This window comes from Corapipo altera, unplaced genomic scaffold, assembly GCF_003945725.1.
Source record: "Corapipo altera isolate COAL_440 unplaced genomic scaffold, ASM394572v1 61003, whole genome shotgun sequence".
Classification (NCBI taxonomy): Eukaryota; Metazoa; Chordata; class Aves; order Passeriformes; family Pipridae; genus Corapipo; species Corapipo altera.
In genome coordinates, this window is record NW_020885014.1 from 401,392 (window position 1) to 420,902 (window position 19,511).

Consider the following 19,511-nt stretch of genomic DNA (forward strand, 5'->3'; position numbering starts at 1 on the left):
CACAGCAGCAATGACAGCAAAGGCATATTCATTGAGATATGCCTTCTGCATGACAGATGTCAAATGTCACAGTCAGCACAGAGCTACCCCTCTGCTGTTTGCTTGGGAGCTGCCACCTGGCCAAAATGCTTGGGGGCTTGATTCAGAGTGTTTTTCTGCATTGGGGGACATGGATGGAGAGACTTCTGTCACCTTCCTGGAAGCAGATCTTCAGGGAAAGTTCAGGGAATGTCATAACTGGCAAAAAAATCCAAACCCCAAAACTCAAACCAAAAACAAACAAACAAAAAAACTCAAAGCACCCCCCCCCAAAAAAAAAAAAAAAAAAAAAAAGGAAAGAAAAAATCACACCCCCCCCCAAACAAAAAACCAAAAAAAACCACCAAAAAACCCCCAAACAAACAAAAAAACCCACCAACCCCCAAACTTACAAGAACAAACCCAGTAATCTATATCAAAAGTTGTCCTTTTGTCTCAGGAAAACTGAGTGGATTTAGCTGTGTCTCATTGCAGTTAGATTTGTGTATGACTGGGAGGGATTTAGTTTATATTCTGTGCATAGAGTTGCAACCAACCATATACACTCCAGAAGGCAGCACTGAGGAAAAATGAGGAAGGTCTGGAGTGCCCTCAGTCCCTGCCGTTCATTCCATGGACAAGACAGACTCCTGAGAGTATTTGTCCTCTGGAGGAACTCGTTTTACCCTTTGGATATCCTGGTCATGTGTCAGTTATCATTGGAAGATGAAGACCAAGAACTAGAGTTTCATCTGAAATGCTGCAAGAGGTGAGGATAGAGGACAGAGGGTGGTTTTGTTGTTCTTACCACGGTTTTGTTTTGTTTTGTTTTTTGCTGAAGCAGCACAAATCAGTATTCAGTTGGAGTTCCCTAACTGGAAACTTTTTTATTCAGATGTATCTCACTGCTCCAGTCTTGCTTTGCAAGGACTCAGGTTTGGGTGTACAAGGTAAAACAGCTTCACAAGAATGGGATGGAACTTCTTGGCAGCAGGACACAATAGAAAAAAAAAGATACGTTATTGGTAGAGTACAAGGCAAAGCCGTCTGGAAAGTGATGAAGAGAAGAAAAACTGAGATATGATCTTGTAAACGCTTGCACATGGGGCTTTGTTTACTTCCACATGTAGCTAATCCAGATGGTCATATGATTAAAGCTGCATCTGAGATTATGTATCACAGGCCAGTTTGGACAGGAAGACACTGTGCTAGGAGTTCTATGCTTGAAAAAATGAGATGATCTCTTTGTATACTGTATATGATTTAAAGACACAAATATTGAGTCAGAGAAGTAGAACATATAAGCAACTAAGCCTGGTGGGTATTTGCTGTTAATAGTTACTGGTAGAAGACAGGACATTGTGTATGTGCCTTTTAATTGGCCAGAAATAGGAAATAAATTCATCTTGCATTCAAGCTGTTTTTACATTACAGGGATAGTACATTATGGACTTTTGCACTCCTGCTAATACTCACTGTCAAAAGGGTAAATTGCCAGTTTTCACAAAGTTGCATAGTGCTCTGTAAGTATATATTCAGCAGGGGCATATGCCTTCTCATTTTAATATATGTGTTATACTTTAACACATTTATTAGAGAGATGCACGTGCTGGGAGACTGCTGTATTTATTATATGCAAAAAGAAGAAAAAACCCACTCAATTTACATATGATGCATCCTTTCTTGGAAAATGAAGGTGGCAGACCACTAAGTCACACAGTCTCCCCACGTGTCAAAAGAAATGGAAAGCAATTAACTATTCGATGTTAAGTTCTAGACCCACTGAGGTTACTAAATTATTTTCGGTATAGGGTCACAAATTCACATTACTACTTTTAGGATTGATAATGGCAGAGAAACAGAAGATGATGCTGAAAGGCTTCTCTGTGTGATCTGCTACTTAGAAGATCTGAACTCTTATGTGAAGGTAGTGATGCCTGCTCGGCTGGTGCTAAGAAAAACTCCAGAGCAGTTAATTAGGGGTGAGATAAGGAAAGGGTTTAATGTGCCAAGGCAAAAGATGTTACACGGCGTGTCCGCTGTGCCCAAGATGTTACATTTTATAATACCATACATCCAATCCCAAATGTGTCCACCCTGTGGCCTTTACTCTGGACTGCCCCGGGTCCAACCCCTGAGAAATGGGTCTGGGGTCTTTTGGGACCATCTCTTCATGCAATCTTCATCTTCTTCGGGGCACAGAGGGTACATATTCACCTAATTTTTTACTCCGTTTTGTTATTCAGGCCCTGATATGCTGTTGTCCAAACAGCCTTGCCTTGTCAAGAGACTAAACATTTCTACTGGATTCAGGGGTAGGAGTGATATAGGGTGCATAGAATGGGGTAAGAGGGTTAAGGAATGTGTAAACTAAGGGTGCTACAGGGAAAGGGACAAGGGAGTGAGGGTTGCTGCTTTTAAAATCTACTTATAAAACGTATAAGGCTTATAAATATTAGAAAAATAAAAAAAACATTAGGGGCTTAAGGCATCAGTAGTAATGGAATGCCTTATTCCACTGGCAGGGCTGATGGCTTTGGAAAAGAGGGTGGCCTCCTGGAGTTTTTACTTCAGTGTTTTGTATTGTCTGAGAAAATAAAAGAGAAGGGAATAATATCTCCACCAACCTGAACACAACTTAATTTTGCAATGAGAAACCTGCAGTGGCACCTACGGTACAAAATGGACTGTAACACCTTTTCTCCTCACCTTGTCCTTCAACAGTTGTCCTGTAAACAGTTTATAGCACGGCTCCTTCTCTGAACTGTGCCATCAATGCTCCTTATTGATGTGTTTTCACCTCCTATCCCTGTGTCCAAACTGATGAGAAGAGGGCATTTTACCACCTTCACCCTAGAGTCCAGGCCTGTTCCTTACACATGGGTTTACTTTTGCTACTTTTGTTGACAAGGAAAATAAGACTGAGGAATGCACAGTGCAGGGTTTTTTTGACTGCACACCAGAAGAAGGGTTGGAAGAAGCAGCCACCCCTTCTCTGTATGTTATATGCTATTAGCACCCACAGCCACAACTAATGGAAAACCTTCATTTCACTGTTAAAGGCCACACCACAGACAAAAGCTATTATGGCAATCATATTACAAAATAAAGGGGGAAGAATATCTGGCACTGGCTACAGAAGAAAATCTCCACAGTCTAAGAGAATAAGGAACAAGGGATTCATCATCTTCTAAAATGATTAAGAAGTTTGCTTTTAGCTTCTATTTTTTTTCTTACCAAATCAGACCTTATTAAAAATAAAACAAAGGCAAGTCCACATGACCTCTGGTTGATCTATGGTTGACAAGTGCTCTATGTAGTTCTCTTACTACAAAACCTCAGTAAGGAAAAACCTAGGCCTTCTGAAACCATCTCACATTACAGAAGAAAAGCAAGTGGTGCTTGCTTACAGAGGTCATTTGGACCTATTATTTAATAGTAACTTGTGGTACAGTTAGAAGTTTGGCTGTAGCATTAAGAACTGCAGAAAGTATAGATATTGTTGTCTCTAGAGCCCTGCTAATGGTGATGAAAAGCACCATGGATGGATGATTTGGCTGAACTTACCTGAAGTTCTGTGCTATAAAAAAGGCACAGATCTCCCTCCTGGGAAATCTTGGATAGTTTCAGGCCCTGAGTGGACTCAAGCTGATAAAACTGGAAGAAAGTTTTCATTTCTTACTCCCCTCTGCCCAGAAATTTTTCATCTTGCGGAATACATCAGCATCAGATTGTAAATTATCTGTCAAATGCTAAAGACACTGTAGGATGGGGCCCTAAAGGAACAGCCCATTTTCACCATAGGTGGCTTCTTATTAAACCATTCTCCAAAACTTAAAAGAGTCCATAATGAATTCTACTGTGCCAGCTGGGCATTGTGTCTGGATTCTTCCATCTGTGAAGAATTTTTAAATTCCCAGTGATGAGAGAAGACTGAATATCACAATAGGAAGAACAGAAGTGCAGCATGTAGGGATTAGTTTCCATGTCAGCGAATCTATTAAGCAGATAAAAAATACCAGCAACTTTCTCCAGTGCTTATTACAGACTATTTAACTTAATTGACTTTTCCTCAATCTGTCGTTCTCCTCCTCCTGAAAATATATTTAACTTAGGCATTCTATCTACTTCACATACCTGCATTGCCAATGATGCCAATGAAGTAACTGCAGTAATCCTTGATAAAATGGCACTTGCCATGAGATAGATGGATTTGTAGTTGTGTTGCAGACAGAACTGAAATGTGGTTCTTTTCTGACAAAACTTCCTGCAGTAGATAAAGTGCAACATATATTCACCTCACTAGAAGAAAAATAAATTATTCAGTGTTAAAGTGTTAGTAACAGCTTTATCAAAACTGTGAAGCACACACTGCTTCAGTCAGTGTGTGGTGTTTAATCAAGTGTCCTTTTAACTTAAATTCTCTCTTCTCCATTTCAAATGAGAACTCGGGATAGACTCCCAGACTTCTTCAAGGAAGCCTCTTAGAGACCTACAACTTACATGTGCTAACTACCCTGAAACACTGGTAGACTGATCCTGGCTGGATGCTACAAGCCCACCAAAGCCACGCTTTGAGCTCCCTCACCAGCTGGACAGGGGAGAGAACATACAACTAAAGGCTTGTGGGTTGAGATGAGGACATAGAGAGATCACTCACCAATTCCTGTCACAGGCAAAACAGACTTGACTTAGGGAAATTAGTTTATTACCAATCAAATCAGAGTAGAGTAATGAGAAAAAAAATCTGAAAAACACCTTCCTCCCACACCTCCATTGTTCCCAGGCTTAACTTTACTCCCAGTTTTCTCTCAGCAGTGCAGGGAGATAGAGAATGGGTGTTGTGGCCATTTTGTCGCACATTGTCTCTGTTGCTCTTTCCTCCTTAGACTCTTCCCCTGCTCCAGTGTGGGGTCCCACCCATGAGAGACACTCCTCCACAAACTTCTTCAGAGTGAGTCCTTCCCACAAGCTGCAGCTCTTTACAAACTGTTCTCACATTGTTCTCTTTCCACAGGGTGCAGTCCTTCAGGAACAGGCTGCTCCAGCATGGGTCCCCCACAGGGTCACAGGTCCTGCCAGGAAACCTACTCCAGCACAGGCTTCTCACAAGGTCACAGACTTCTTCAGGTGCCTCCACCTGCTCTGGTGTGGGGTCCTCCAACGGGCTGCAGGTGGATGTGTCAGCTTCCATGGGCTGCAGGGGCACAGCTGCCTCACCATGGGCTGCACCACAGGCTACAGGGGAACCTCAGCTCCAGTGCCTGGAGCACCTCCTGCCCCTCCTTCTGCTGACCAGGGGGTCTGCAGAGTTGTTCCTCTCACATGTTCTTACCCCTCTCTTTGGCTGCACTGCCGTTGTGCAGGTTTTTTTCCCTTCTTAAATATGTTATCCCAGAGGTATCACTACCATTTCTGATGGGCTCAGTCTTGGCCAGCAGCAGGTCTGTCCTGGAGCTGGCTGGCATTAGCTCTGTTGGATATGAGGGAAGCTTCTGTCAGCTTCTGACAGAAACCACCCCTGCAGCCTCCCCAGATACCAAAAGCTTGCCGCAGAAACCCAATACGAACACAGTTCACTTTATCTGTTGTTATGGAGCAGCATTTATTCTGTCAGTGCAAAGCCTGCCCAGGAGAGCAGCAAATGAGCTACCAGTGCAGCTGGGCTGGGTGATTAATACAAAACAGAACACAAATCACTCAAGTTTTTTGCACACTGACACTGTATGTTCCAGAAAACACAAGGCCAGATAATGCATACTGGTTTTCCACACAGTGCACAGTACGTTTTGCACAGGCCTTTCAGATCCATACCAAAGCAGCTGCATTTTCTTCACTGGTTTTCATCATTTTTGCAACTCCAGTTTCTTAAGTTGGTCCTCGAACTTTTTAATGTCCACTCGATGCTTCATTAGGAACTTCCCATTTAAATGAAAAACAGGTATGTCATATTTGTATTTATCATTCCATGCCGAGTTCTCTGGAAGTGTAATATCTACCTCCTGCAAAATAAACTGTGATAGAAAAGAAATATGTCAATTCCTACTGGACACTGAAAAATAATGCCTATTTATCTTTTGATCAATAGTTTTCTGAGAAATGCAAGGCTGTTTTCTTAATGCTTTAGGATTTACTCTTTCTGTTGTAGGTAATTCTTCATTTTATGAGTACAAACTGCGTATAACCACAAAGGACTCTCTCCCTAGCTCAGGATTATATTTTTGTTCCTCTGTGCAGAACCACTTTCCTGTGAACACCAACCACAACAAATATGCAGCCAGCAACACATCAGAGTGAAACAACTCTTAATGCTTCCATTAACAGTTTCATCCTTCAGGAGAGACATCAAAACCTGCTTGAAGAATGGCAAAAATTGCAATCACATATAACTCAAATACTCAAAGCCCCACTTACTAACATCCTTCCCAAATTATATCATTACCGGCCTCATGAAAGTTGTAAATTCCTCTTTCAGGCAAGGCAACAGTATTTACAAAAGCAGTGGTTTCAAGAACTATTGCAAAAAGGTGTATATTTGTTTAGTTTGCCAATACTTATTTCAGCATTGTTGTCTCAAAATGCTTTTGGATAATGAGTTTTATGGAAGTCAGTGCTGAAATTGTCTTGAAGAGGTCATCCATGAAAGAATAACAGGTGCAAATAAATCCAAGCAATTTTCTTTTACAAAGAAAGAATCCCAATTAACTGTTCTTTCTAAATATAAAAAACTTATACAGCATTGCAATATGTTACCTTTCTCTTATATGGCTCAAGAACTTCTTTTGCTTCATCACATAGAGGGCATGGTTTCTAAAGGAAAATATTCAGAGCAGCTTAAAGCATACAGTAAAACACACAGGTCATTTGTACAGTAAAGTAACATACACAGACAGGAGTGATCATTACAAATACAGGTTCCCTCCCCAGTATCAACCACCTGAACCAGAGCTTCTTTAAACATGATCTGAAACACCTACTTCTTATTTCCTGCATGTGAATTACTTTGGATTAAATAGTCTATTTTTATTCACAACTAATCTTAAATGTCTTTCCCACACAGGCAAGTCCTTGTGCTCTGAAAACCTATGCAGGATACTAAAGATCAGCAGTGCTGTGTTCTTAATAGTTCTCATTGTTTTTGGAGGGATTGGTATATCTGATATTAGTGACTGGAAGGAACATCCCAGAATCCTGCACATCAGTTCTGCAACATGCCAGGCTCCTTTCAGGAGCTTCTAGGAAAGAATATGCTCTTACTCTCATGGCAAGCTTAGGCACTACATGGTACTGGTAAGATTGGAACCAGTTTAAAATCAATAGTGAACTATTTTAACAAACAGCAAAATCTGTTTAAAAAGTCTATTTATATTAGTGCATATTTTCAGTAGAAGAATGCAACAGTCTCTGACATCACTTGCTTTATGTTGATTTGTAATTGGGCTTCCTGGATAAAGCTGTTTTGGACAACCTTCTCCATATTACAGTGTCAAAATGGACTTTTATTGCTCAGGTAGTAAAAATCCCTTCCCAAAGTAACATATGCTGGGCTGTCAACTAGATCTATTAGATAACACACAAAGCGGAAGGGACAGTTTTATTTCTGCAGATAATTGCCATTTATGCTGCATAGTTGGATTGCAGTTTTGTGGCCATTTTAAGCTGTCACTGCTGCTTTTGTGCTGGCTTAAGCACTGAAACAGCTGCACAATAAAGGAAAACAGGAGACTTGATCTGAACTAATAGCAACCTTGCAAAAAAAACCAAAAAAATGGTTTTGTTGAAGCAGTTGCTGCATGAATCCTTCTGTTGTCAAAAAAGGAGACTGCAAGGGGAAGACTATTTGGTAGTGCTAACTTTTATCAGTTTGAACAGGCTGCAGAAGACATAGGTCCCTTCTGCCTTCTCTTTTCTCTTTATTCTTAAAAACAGGAAGGAGTGAAAAAATGAGGTAATTAGCATAAACTAACAGTGCAAATGAGCTTTCTTCTAAAGTAGTTTGCATTTTGTTTTGCAATTGCCAGTGGTATCAGGGATGAAAAACATTTAAAAACACTTTCAACAAAAAGCCACTTTAGAGAACTGCTCAAAATCTGCTATTAGAAAATTTGATTTCACAGTGTCTTACCAGTTAGAAATTTTAAGACACAAAGAGCTTTTTTCCCAAATATTAACCCACATAAAATCATTATTCCCTGCCTTATCTCATTTGGATTATCAGTGAGTTGATGCTGAATCAGGCAGGAGGAGACAAAGGTGTTTAAAGTATAGTTTTATAGCATGCATTGGTCTGATTAAGAAATAGATGGTGACCTTTTATTTTTCAACCTATTAATTTTTTACACAGTTTAAACACTCCTGTATGGCTAGTGATGGAATGAACAAACATTCAAAACACCCATACTGATGTGAACATTCTCAGTGCTTTGCATTTCTAGTTACCCTACTCTTGAAGGAGAATCATGTCAGTGTAGCATAACCTGCTGTGTGCCATCCTTTACAATAAAGTGCAGAACTCTGCAGATAACAACTGATAACAATTCATGGAAGGTGACAGTTCACAAATGACCATTCCTGCTCATCACGTCTGTTTTCTAAATATTCTTAAAAATCGTGCCTGCATTGTATCTCTTGGTGTTACACTGCCAAAAAACCAAAAAGAGGGTAAAGCAAAATCTACTCTTTCTTCATGTGCTAGCAGCACTACTTGGATATATTTTACAGTCTCACAGGTAGTGCTGAAATTGAACAGCCTGGCATACAGAAACCAGCAAAGCAAAATGCTCAATGCTACATAAATTTGAAGGGGACAAAAAGCAAGGACGAGCCATTTAACCTGGATTTAGGTATGTCAAAGCTGATAAACACACAGTCTTGCCTGGCTTTATTCTGTAAACAACTTTTACCTTGGTGAATAAAGTCAGCACAGGCTTCTTTGCACTGGTTGAGCAGAGTTGTCTCCCCAGTGGACTGGATGAATGTCTTGCTAGCTGCAGTGTTCTGCTCAGAAAACGAAGCACCATCATCCTGTTCAGGCAAAAATAAAATGTTTGTTTGTGGCAAGTTTTAGCTCATGAAATTTAATATTAAGACAAATGTGATACTTCAGTCACAGTTCTAAAATAACACAAAATCAAACCATTTTCCCAGGATTTTTATGCTCACGGTGTCACCACATTCATCAGACAGATGGTTTACTACGCAGCACGCCAGAAACACTGTGTAGCTCAAAAAGTGCAGTTCCATTAAACAAAACCCAAAAAAACAAAACACATCTGTTTTCTTGTGGAAATGCCTCTTCTAAATTCCCCCAAACAAATGTTGACATAAATGCATCATGCTGTTTCAACAGCACAGATGCCAGTTAGAATTACATAATTAAAAATGCAAAGTGCTGTGCTTTGAACCTCTGTAATCTTGCTGCAGTGCCTGACATATTCTACTTACTCAAATTATTCCATCAAAAAACTAATCTGTACCTAATCAGAATATTGATATACTGCTTTCTGCAGTGAACAAAAAGCTGCAGCCGAGAGTTTAAACTGGTAATATGAAAAGCATGCACAGTATTGCTGCACCCTTCCTGCAACAGCAAATTAATTTATGGAAGTTATTAATGGGTTTGTGATTTGAGAGTTTAAGTAAATTTAATGTTATTGAAGGGTGCCATGCTGGAGTCTTGAAGTCACCTGTTCATAATAACACTAATAACAACAGTGCTTCCTGCAAACTTTTGTCTTAACGTGACCTTTACAAAGCACTTTAGGACTGAGGCAAAAACCAGAGAAGCAAAAGGGAGTCTGCATGCGAACTATCATCAGACATGACACCTGATACCAGAATTTACACTGGGAAAGTCAAGTCACTTCTACACAAAGCAAAATTACTTCTGTTCAGGCACAACTTCCCTGTAGTTCTACTAAAGGCAACCCCAAAACCACCATGTAATGTCACAAGTTTAAACAGCTTAAGTGTGAGCAGGACTACATCGCAGCTGGTAAGCACATTTTAGGATGTACAGTAAAAAAGAGCCCAGTGGATTCACTGAATCTCTCAGTACTAATAATACAAAGCTTTGTTTTACAGAGGACATTTAGCCAGCATAACCATCAAGGAAGAACATTGCAGTGGACTCTCAACTTATCTGCCGTAATTCTAAGTAACAACCACGGGAAAATCAAATGGGTGACAGGACACTGTTCCACTAGTCTGCACAGCCAAAAGACACTAATTTGTCCAGAGGACGCTGGCAAGGGTAACTTGCCATGTTTCCAGAAGAAGATTCAACAGAACAAATGCAAGAAAAGGGATTATGCTTTGAAAATTAGAACACAGCTTCAGATACTAGGAAAGAAAGAACAAGATTTTTTTTTTTATTTTTGGCCATGTACAAATAAAGTAATCTAAAACAGTATTCTGCAACATGTAGTATTTGGGTTTATTTTCAGACAGAAAAGGTTCTCTAGTACTAGAGTCAGAGCAACTTCCTGTCACTGCAAAGTGACTGGCAAGCACATGCTGACAAAGGTCACAGTCCTTGTCAGCTACTGCCTTTATTTTACATAGCCAGGTGGAAATCTGGGAACTGTCTGGGATTTTACATATTAAATACAGAAATAAGTTTGGAACCTTTTGGAAAAATGCAAACCTGGATGACAGTAAGAGCCTCAGTTGTACTTAGGAATTTTTAAGCCCATAACAGATGTCCAGAATGGATGAGGAACATCTGCAGCATGTTGGCCTGCTCACATGCGGGATAAAAATGCAAAAACAAATAGTCTGCTTTCTGCAAATTTTTTAATGGATGCTTTTGTTGCCAGCCTAGCAAGCCAAATTTTGTGCTTTCAAAACAAGGAAAGTGGTCTCAAATTGTTTTGTGGACAGCAGAATGAATAAACCCAAGATTTCCATGTATCACATTCTCCCTGACACACACATATGTGTATAAAATGGCTCTGGTTCAGTCCTATATACCTCCTTTTTGATACCTCCATGCTCTGGTAAACTGGAGTCCAGGGGACAACTCCTACCAAAACATTAGCTAGAGGGGAACAAATAAAACAGCATCAGTACCTAAGCTTCAAGATCTCATAGAAAGAAATCAGCTAGCAGTGCCTTACTTCCTTACCAATTTTATATAATTACAAGTAAACTACCTTTGGAATTCAGCAGCAAATCTTCATTGACCAGTACTACCAGCGAAGGAAGAATGTGCCGTTTCCAGGGTTAGCATAAGACTGGCTGATGTTTTTATAAATAACCTAAGGAAAATAGAGTCCTGTTTGTCTGTTTATTCACCTAAATAGAATGATACCATGGCCATAATGAAATGCCAGTTCCAAATGGCCTGAAGGACTAATCCTGATTCATAAAATTGACACATCTTCATCCAGGCCCCAGCCGTGCTCTGATCTTCCACCAGCATAAAGCACCCTGAAACAGCTCACCCTGAGGGAAGGTGAGACACTGTCAGATGGCTTCATGTTCCCCACAGTGCAGATAATGCAGCCTGACTTCCCTGGCAGCATCATTAGGGTGGCAAGGAGTCAGACCTGCCGCATTTAACCTGGACTAAAGTTCTGCCCCCATAGAAATTATTTTCAGCAGAATTTACTAATCTTATTTTACTGAATTTAGCTAAAATGTCATGGATAAAGCGAACTATCAGTGGTTTTGCACAAACACTGACAGATTTTAATATTGAGAATGGTTTAACCCTACACTTGTGGCATTGCTATTGGTCAGGAGCTGGTAAAAGCAAATCTCCACTCACGCATCAGGCAAACCTACTGCACAAAATCTGCCACATGATTATTCTGGATCTCTCTTTAGACTTCCTCCATGTGACTATAAAGACCTGTCTGCAGAAAAAAAAAAAATCAAAGAAGTCTGCTTGCAAATTTGAGAACTTACCTTCCCCTATACTACAATGATACAGAATGATTTAATAAATGATGGAGTCTGGACTTGGCCCATGCTCTACTTTGCAAAGCCAAATTAGACTCATTTCCTGTTAACAGAATTTCCATGAACCAATAAATCATCATCTGTTGGAAAAATAAAATGTGACATTAAAGCTAGCCATTATTTAGATGAGATAATTATCTGTGTAAACTTTATCTTAGTATCAATTAAGGAAAGACAAGCATGGGTGATTTTTTTCTCCAAGTATGTACCTTTTAATATTATGAGGAAGGACTTAGAACTGAAAGAGAATGGGGAAAGCAAGTGGGGGCAAATATCAGAATGCATGCTGATGGCCTACGCCAGTGGTTTAAAATACCTGTCTCCTGTCATCCCTCACTCAAAACCAGCTGTGGCCATCAAGGAAAACAAACTTCCTGGCAGCCTGCTTTTGATTACCTACCAGCGAAACAAGAAAATGCTGAACAAGAAAATAAGATGCCACAACAACAGACCGAGAAGCACATGTGGATGGAGACACCAAATCCTGCAGCTCTGGAGATCCTCACAAGGCTTTTACCCCAGTAATCTTTCAGAGGAGGCCTGCAAAATACAAAAAGATCTTTTTGCACATGCATATAACTCTAAAGGTCTCTCAGGGAGAATCAGGTTCTTACATCAACTCAAAATTCAAAATCATCAGTAATACCACTTGTTCCTGTCAAGTGGTGTTATATAGCCAGCAGTGCATGTTTCCATGCATTCTTTCCTCCAAAGTACAGGAGCCTGGGGTAAATGCCACAAGCACATTGCATTCCACCCCAGAAAGGATAAACATGTCATTCCATTCCAAGGTGCAGCACATTTTGTTCAGTGATCCCTCTAGTGGTATCCATCACAGACTCTGGTTCAAGGACATACTCCCAGTTTCAGACAAGTTAATAACATCCAGTAGGTTGCTGTAATGGCCTTTTCTGAAGACTAGACAGAACTTGCATAAAGAACAAACTACTATCATAACATAAAGTTGTAACAGAGTTTCAAAGACAATAGTAGGAATAGTATAATGCATATAATATATATATCACATATTTTATGTTATATACAACTATTTAATATAGTATATAACTATATATTATTTCAACATAGTATATTATGTATTATATTACACCATATGAATAACATTTTTATTGTCTTAATATATATTAATAGCATCAATAGAATAATGATGATGCTATCAATACATTATTAGTACATATCTATTAACACTATTGTATTAATTATATTAATATTAGATAACATTTTACATTAGTATATTATAATACATAATACAGGATAATATACTGTGTAACATATAAAATACATATTATATATTACATACAGTAATGCATATGATATACAACATATAAGGTAATATGTATAATATGTAATTATACTATACCTATTATACTATAATATATACTATATATTACTATATACTATATACACTATAATATAAAGTATATATCACTATATACTATGTATACTATAATATGTACCATTACTATAGACTTTAGTACTATACATTATGTATGTAGTGTATATATTTGGTACATATAACATATATAGTATATCTCATATATACAGTAAATTAATAATAATAACAACAACGATAATAATTTTTCAGCATCTCTATTTGGAAAGTTTCCAGCTGAATGATCCAAGTACCGGGGTCGAGCCCAGGCTGGCACAGAGTGTATCCAGAAGCTTCCCCATCCTCCCGTAGAGACAACCCCTGGCTGCTGATGCTGATACTTCCAAAGGAGAAGGACAATCCCCCCGGCAGAGAGAAGGATCCAGAGCCCATCAGCACAGAGGAGTCCTCCCGGGAAAACCTCATCCCGGGGAAACGCGTCCCGGGACCGCCGCCGGGACTTGGGGGTTCCCGACGAACGCTGCCGGGGCCTGGGCTCAGCCCCTGCCCGGGTTGAACTCACCCACCTCCTGCCCGCCGGGCTCCGCCGGAACGCCCGGGCGGCGGGCGGGGCCCCGCGGGGAAGCACCGGGTGTGACGTTACACCCTGGAAGGGAAGGAAGTACACAACGATTCCTAATGGTCGTGGTGGAAAGGAGCAGGGGGGGAAAAAAAAAAAATCAGAAAGCTTTATTAGTAAGTTAGAGATCTGGCGTGGAAAACGGTCTGTTAGTCCCTGAGCTGCTTTATAAGCGCATGGCGGTGGTTTTTTGGATAAAACGAGTGAATAAAATGAGTTTGGGTAAAAGGGTGAAAGGGGAGGGAGAAAGGAAATTAAAAACGGAAAGGGAGAAAGGAAATTAAAGACGGAAAAGGGAAGGAAGGAAGGAGAGGAAGGAAGGAAGGAGAGGAAGGAAGGAAGGGAAAGAGAAAGAAAGAGAAAAGAGAGAAAAGAAAGAGGAAGAAAGAATTTTTGAGTATACGAATAAATCCAGATTGAGTTGGAAATACGCTCAAATTAACACAATGAGTTTCAATAAAAGCTGGAAAGAAATTGATTGAAATAAATTATCGAGCTGGTAGATCTAGGGAGAACGCTTTCTCCACTGAAATGAATTGCCACACTCTTGTCTGAACCTGTGAGCTTTTGGTCCTTCCAATTGTGACATACATGGCCATGATACTTGTCCATGAGAGATAGCCATGGCATAAAAATTGATGTACCGTGCCCTTCTTGGCTCTGGGTGCTCCATTTGACTACTGCAAAGTGTTTCAGTTGTCGGGTGTGTTTGAATTCCTTCCTCCAGAAATGTTCTAAATAATATATAGCAAGTATTCACCAATGGGGAATTAAAGCTGTAGGCTCATGTTCCTTTAGAGTCTATATTTCCATCAGGATTTTGGTTGTCTTTGTTCCTAGCTGAGAGTGGGACACAAATCCTTTGGTGTATAGTCTCAAGTCAGCTTCCGCTCTTCATGTGTGCTTTGAGAATTGTAGTATGTAGTGGGAAGGCTTTCCAGGAGAGCAATCCTATCCTGCTGATATGACATATCTAATTAACTACCATTTAAATTAGCAGGAGGGTTGATCAACTCCAGACCCTAGTGACTCATTTTCAACCACTGTATTAATCATTTGCGCTGAACAGATATGTTAGTGCTGGCAGCTGACACTGGATGCTCATTCTTTTTCTCAGAATCAGAAAATCCAGTATCAGGCTTTTGTGTTTGCACTGGTATAGACCTGTCAAGCCTTGCACAAGGGAATTGCTGAACTGGCCCCTACCTGGCTTTTACTTTCTGAGAAAGAGCAGGAGGAAGACAGAGAGAGGGCAGAAGCAGGTTGAAAAGCAGGCTTAAGTAAAGAGATAAGCAGCATGCTCTTGATATCTCAGGTCTCAGATTAATTTTATCCCTCTTGCTCTAAAAGCAAGTCTAGCTGCCTTTGGGATATGTGTCTGAAATTCCCAGAGGAACCTGGAGGAGACAGGCACACAGTTCCCAAACTAGTCAATTGATTTAAACAGAATTGCTGCTGAAGTCAAGAGCTACTCTGGCTGTGTTTTTTTGGTGGTTTTTTTGGTTGGTTGGTTGGTTGGTTTTGGTTTTGGTTTTGGTTTTTTGGTTTTTTTGGGTTTCCCCCCCCCCCCCCCCCCCCTTTCCAGTGTGATTTGTCATGTTGCCTAACACAGTTCAGTTAACCAAATTACTAACTGGTACCGCTTGTATAACTGTTCAGACTGGTCTTATTGTTGTCACTTGTGTTTATTAGTTCTGCATCTGGGTCTATCTGGTGTGGGCTGGTTTCACCCTTAGACCAGATTGTTTATAAACTGGTATAAATAGGTTAAAAAAAAAAAAAAGATGTTTCTTATACTACAAACATCCGTGAAGAGAATTTACTATTTAGAATGCTTTGCAACTGACCAGTATTGTTTTGGCAGGTTTTTGATCCACCAATGTGTAGAAAGCTCAGCACAAAATTAGCTTTGCTTTTAATCCAGTATTTATGTGATGAATCTTCTTAATCTTCATAGCAATTTAAGAAGAAAAATATGAAAAAATATTAAAGATGCAGAAAGAATTACTACTTAGTACACATGTCACTATCGCTGTGCTTGGGAGTAAGGTGGATTGCTGTAAAGTTTGCTGTTTAAAAATGTGTTCTGAGATCTGAAAGTAGTGCAACTCCACACTATTTTTTCATTATGGCACATAGGAAGTCTTTAAATTTCAAGGGCTCAATGGTTTGCTGCACAGATATCATGCTATGATGTACAAGTTCTGTGTTTGGTTCTCCCCCCCTCATAGTTCTTAAATAAAGTGTGAACATGGTTTCACAATTTGGGCTAAAAAGAACTCATACTATGCCTAATGGTCTTCAATTCGGTGCTCTTCCAGATTTCTCTTTTATTTCCCTGTTATTTTGACTTAGATTCGCAGAATCACAGAATGGTTTGGGTTAGAAGGGACCTTAAAGATTATTTTGTTTCAGATCCCTGCCATGGGCAGGGACACTTTCCACTAGCCCAGGTTGCTCCAAGCCCCGTCCAAGCTGGCCTTGAATACTTCCAGGGATGGGGCAGCCACAGCTTCTCTGGGCAACCTGTGCCTGGGCCTCACCATCTTCATAGTTAAGAATTTCTTCCTAATATCTGGGTTAAATCTAACCTTTTTCAGCTTAAAGCCATTCCCCTTTGTCCTATCAGAGCTTGCCCTTGCAAAAAGTTTCTCTCAACCCTTCCTGTAGGACCTCTTTTAGTACTGGAAGGTGCTCTAAGGTTTCCTTGAAGCCTTCTCTTCTCCGGGATGAACAATCCCAGCTCTGGTGCTGGTGACAGCAGCTGGACATGAGCCCAGCTCTGCCCAGGTGGGCAAGAGGCCAATGGTCCCTCCTGTGCTGTCCCAGCCATGGTGTCTCACAGGCCCAGGGCAGTGCCCATCCCTGTCCTGGGCACTGCTGGGGCCACACTTCAAGTGATGGGGACAGTTCTGGGCCTCTCAGACAAGAGAGACATTGAGGGGCTGGAGCATGTCCAGGGAAGGGAACGGAGCTGGGGAAGGGTCTGGAGCACCAGGAGCGGGTGAGGGAGCTGGGGGGACTCAGCCTGGAGAAAAGGAGGCTCTCTGCAACTCCCTGACAGGAAGGTGCAGCCAGGTGGGGTTCAGTCATTTCTCCCAGGTAAAAAGTGACAGGACAAGAGGAAATGGCCTCAGATTGCACCAGAGGAGGTTTAGGATATTAGGTTTGGGTATTAGGAAAAATTTATTCACTGAAAGGATTATCAAGCACTGGAACAGGCTGCCCGGAGGAAGGAATCATTTTTGTGTGGGTGAAATGTGAAATTCTTAATGCTCAAATAACTTAGATATGAAAAAGGCAGCAAATCGGAAAAAAACAATCACAGAATCACAGATTCAATAGCTTGAATAGGGAGTGGAGGAACATTGGGAAAATATTTTAGAGAATTTGATTCTAATATTAGAGCAAATTGTTGCAATATAAGTGGAAAGAACAGCTCTTAAGAGATCTTAGCCCGAGGTCAAGCATCCTGAGAAATATACTTTGAAAAACCCCATAATATGCCTCCTTAAATGATGAATGTCAGTTGAAGAGCATTTTCTTTTGTCTAAGTGACCTACATAAGTGAGAGGACAGCCTGCTTGTGAACTTTCACTGTCTGTTAACCCAGGGATCATCTGAACATTAAACATAGTGACACATAAATGACACATTTTGTAATAGTGATTTGGACAGTAGTCTGACTTTATATCTAATATTTTCTGTTGGAACATTGCTGTGATGACACATGTATTTACACATTAATTTACTGAGCGCCAATAGAGCACTTGGTTCCAGACAAAGCCAGAGCCCATTGGAAATCAATATTATTCTTTCCTTTCTCTTTAAAAAGCTTTGGGTCAAACCATTCCTTTGCATGCAGCACAGAGAATAATTGTGATATGTTTGCTCTGAGTACTAAGAAAGAGCTGAGTTATGTTTAACAGCTTTTTTAATAGTCAAATTTACTTTACGTAAATTCTAGCTCAGTGGAGAGCATTTGAGGAAGATAAAGGCTTTTATGGGATCTAGGATAAGCACTAGCTTATCTGCAAGCAAATGTTAAGGCTGCTGTGGTAAACAGTGGTAGCAAATGTCCTACTCCCCTCATCTCTGAGATCAAAAACTTGGAGAATAACAGGACAGAAATAATTATAATTTTGGTCCATGTAAATTATGTGGAGGTCTCATCACTCATTTTTCTGACCAAAATTTTCCCATCACATACTTACTGTGCCTTGAATTGCACATAAACGACACGTGAACAAGTAGCAGCTGTTTGGCACTATAAAGTGAACAGCAGAAATTTCATTTTACACCTACACATTTGTATCTTTTTCCTAGAAATATCTTTACATGGCATTACCTCTCAAGGCAAAAAGAGCCTCTCCTTGTAAGATCCTGCATCACTCATCACTTGAAAAAAACACTTACCTTTTGAAAGAAAATGAGAAGAAAGACTGAGTGTGGGGCTCTGGTATTGTCTCAGCTATCACATGAAGAAGAAACAGGGCTTTTTACAGGATAATGGTGTACTTTGCCATGATGTGTTAAGTTACGATGTATTACCTAATATAAAATGTGTTGCTTTTATTTTCTCTCACATAATACAAGTTTCGAAAAGAAATGGATCTTCTCCTAATACCTAATACATGCTTTTTTCAAATTCATGTAAAATATAGTTACTGTCATGCAAAGGCTGATTTTTGCTGTTATTCCTGATTACTTCATAAAGAAACACAATGAAGTCATGTTCTTCCCCTTTGCTGAAAAGCTAATACGTGTTAGAAAGTGTTAAAATTCTGTATTTTGAAATCCATTCGAATAAAAATGCAGTAGCTTTACATTCAAAATTTTAATTGTTTTAAATCTGACTATCTGATTAAAACCAGTATGTCTCATCATACTTTATCAGCTGCCCTGAGATCTATGTAACTCAATAGCTGAAAAAGGATAGCGATTTTATTTCAGCAGCTTTTCCCAATTAAAACAATTGTATTGTAATTTGTACTCAGATGCTATAAAATATGAGCTTTTTGTTTTATTCCTAATCAATGCAGCTATATCAGCCCCCCCATTCTTTGTGTTTGACTTAATTGCACAGTGTTTGTGTGTCTTCATTCAGTACTTAACTGTTAGGTTAAACTGGAGAATGCACAACTGTGCTGGTTTAAAAGTTAACCAGCAGGGGAAATGAACTCAATTCAAAAGAGAGATTATAAGTCAGAATAACAATTTAATAAAATAATACAATAAGTATGATTATACAGACAATTGGTTTTAACCCACAAAGCCCAAATATATAACCCAGCACCCTGGGGCATGAACAGAGTGGTGTTCCTTGGGCCCCTCCCTGAGTCCAAAGTAAAGGGAGAGGGGAAAAACCTGCTGGTGAGAGTGCTGTTGCAGTCTGGTCAAAAGTAGTGATTGCAGTCCAATTGAGGGTGGTGGTCTCAGTCTAGCTGTGAGCTGCAGTCTGGTTGAGAGCGGTGAGCTGCAGTGCTCCTCTGGATCCCACGAGTGGTGGAAAGGTTCCGAAACTCCAGGTTTATATATTCTCCAGTTCAGGCAGGAATG

At 40.0% G+C, this 19,511-nt stretch overlaps 1 protein-coding gene across 5 annotated transcripts; it reads right to left on the reverse strand.

Moving 5' to 3' along the window:
- Nucleotides 1–5,598: 5,598 nt before the first annotated feature.
- Nucleotides 5,599–13,920, reverse strand: CUNH5orf63 (chromosome unknown C5orf63 homolog). 5 transcript variants are annotated; one of them, XM_027667610.1, is made up of 7 exons: nt 13,900–13,920; nt 12,435–12,522; nt 11,806–11,872; nt 10,990–11,056; nt 8,922–9,042; nt 6,772–6,828; nt 5,599–6,032 (listed from the first exon to the last, which is right to left on the reverse strand). In XM_027667610.1, the coding sequence occupies exons 2-7, from the start codon at nt 12,444–12,446 to the stop codon at nt 5,865–5,867; spliced, it is 492 nt and encodes a 163-aa protein (XP_027523411.1). In that variant the 5' UTR covers nt 12,447–12,522; nt 13,900–13,920; the 3' UTR covers nt 5,599–5,864. The 5 variants fall into 5 exon arrangements, with proteins under 5 accessions (XP_027523411.1, XP_027523410.1, XP_027523406.1 ...); XM_027667609.1 differs by lacking the exon at nt 13,900–13,920 and adding an exon at nt 13,627–13,893; XM_027667605.1 differs by lacking the exon at nt 13,900–13,920 and adding an exon at nt 12,629–13,008.
- Nucleotides 13,921–19,511: the final 5,591 nt, after the last annotated feature.

What these genes read in the sequence shown, in the direction of transcription:
- CUNH5orf63 (XM_027667605.1), bottom strand. Translation starts at nt 12,762, where the DNA reads ATGACATGTTTATCCTTTCTGGGGTGGAATGCAATGTGCTTGTGGCAT. An exon ending in CCATCCACATGTGCTTCTCG is followed by an intron (nt 11,873 to 12,434) that starts GTCTGTTGTTGT and finishes TTCTGCAGACAG; the next exon opens with GTCTTTATAGTCACATGGAG. An exon ending in TGCTGACTTTATTCACCAAG is followed by an intron (nt 6,829 to 8,921) that starts GTAAAAGTTGTT and finishes ATTTTCCTTTAG; the next exon opens with AAACCATGCCCTCTATGTGA.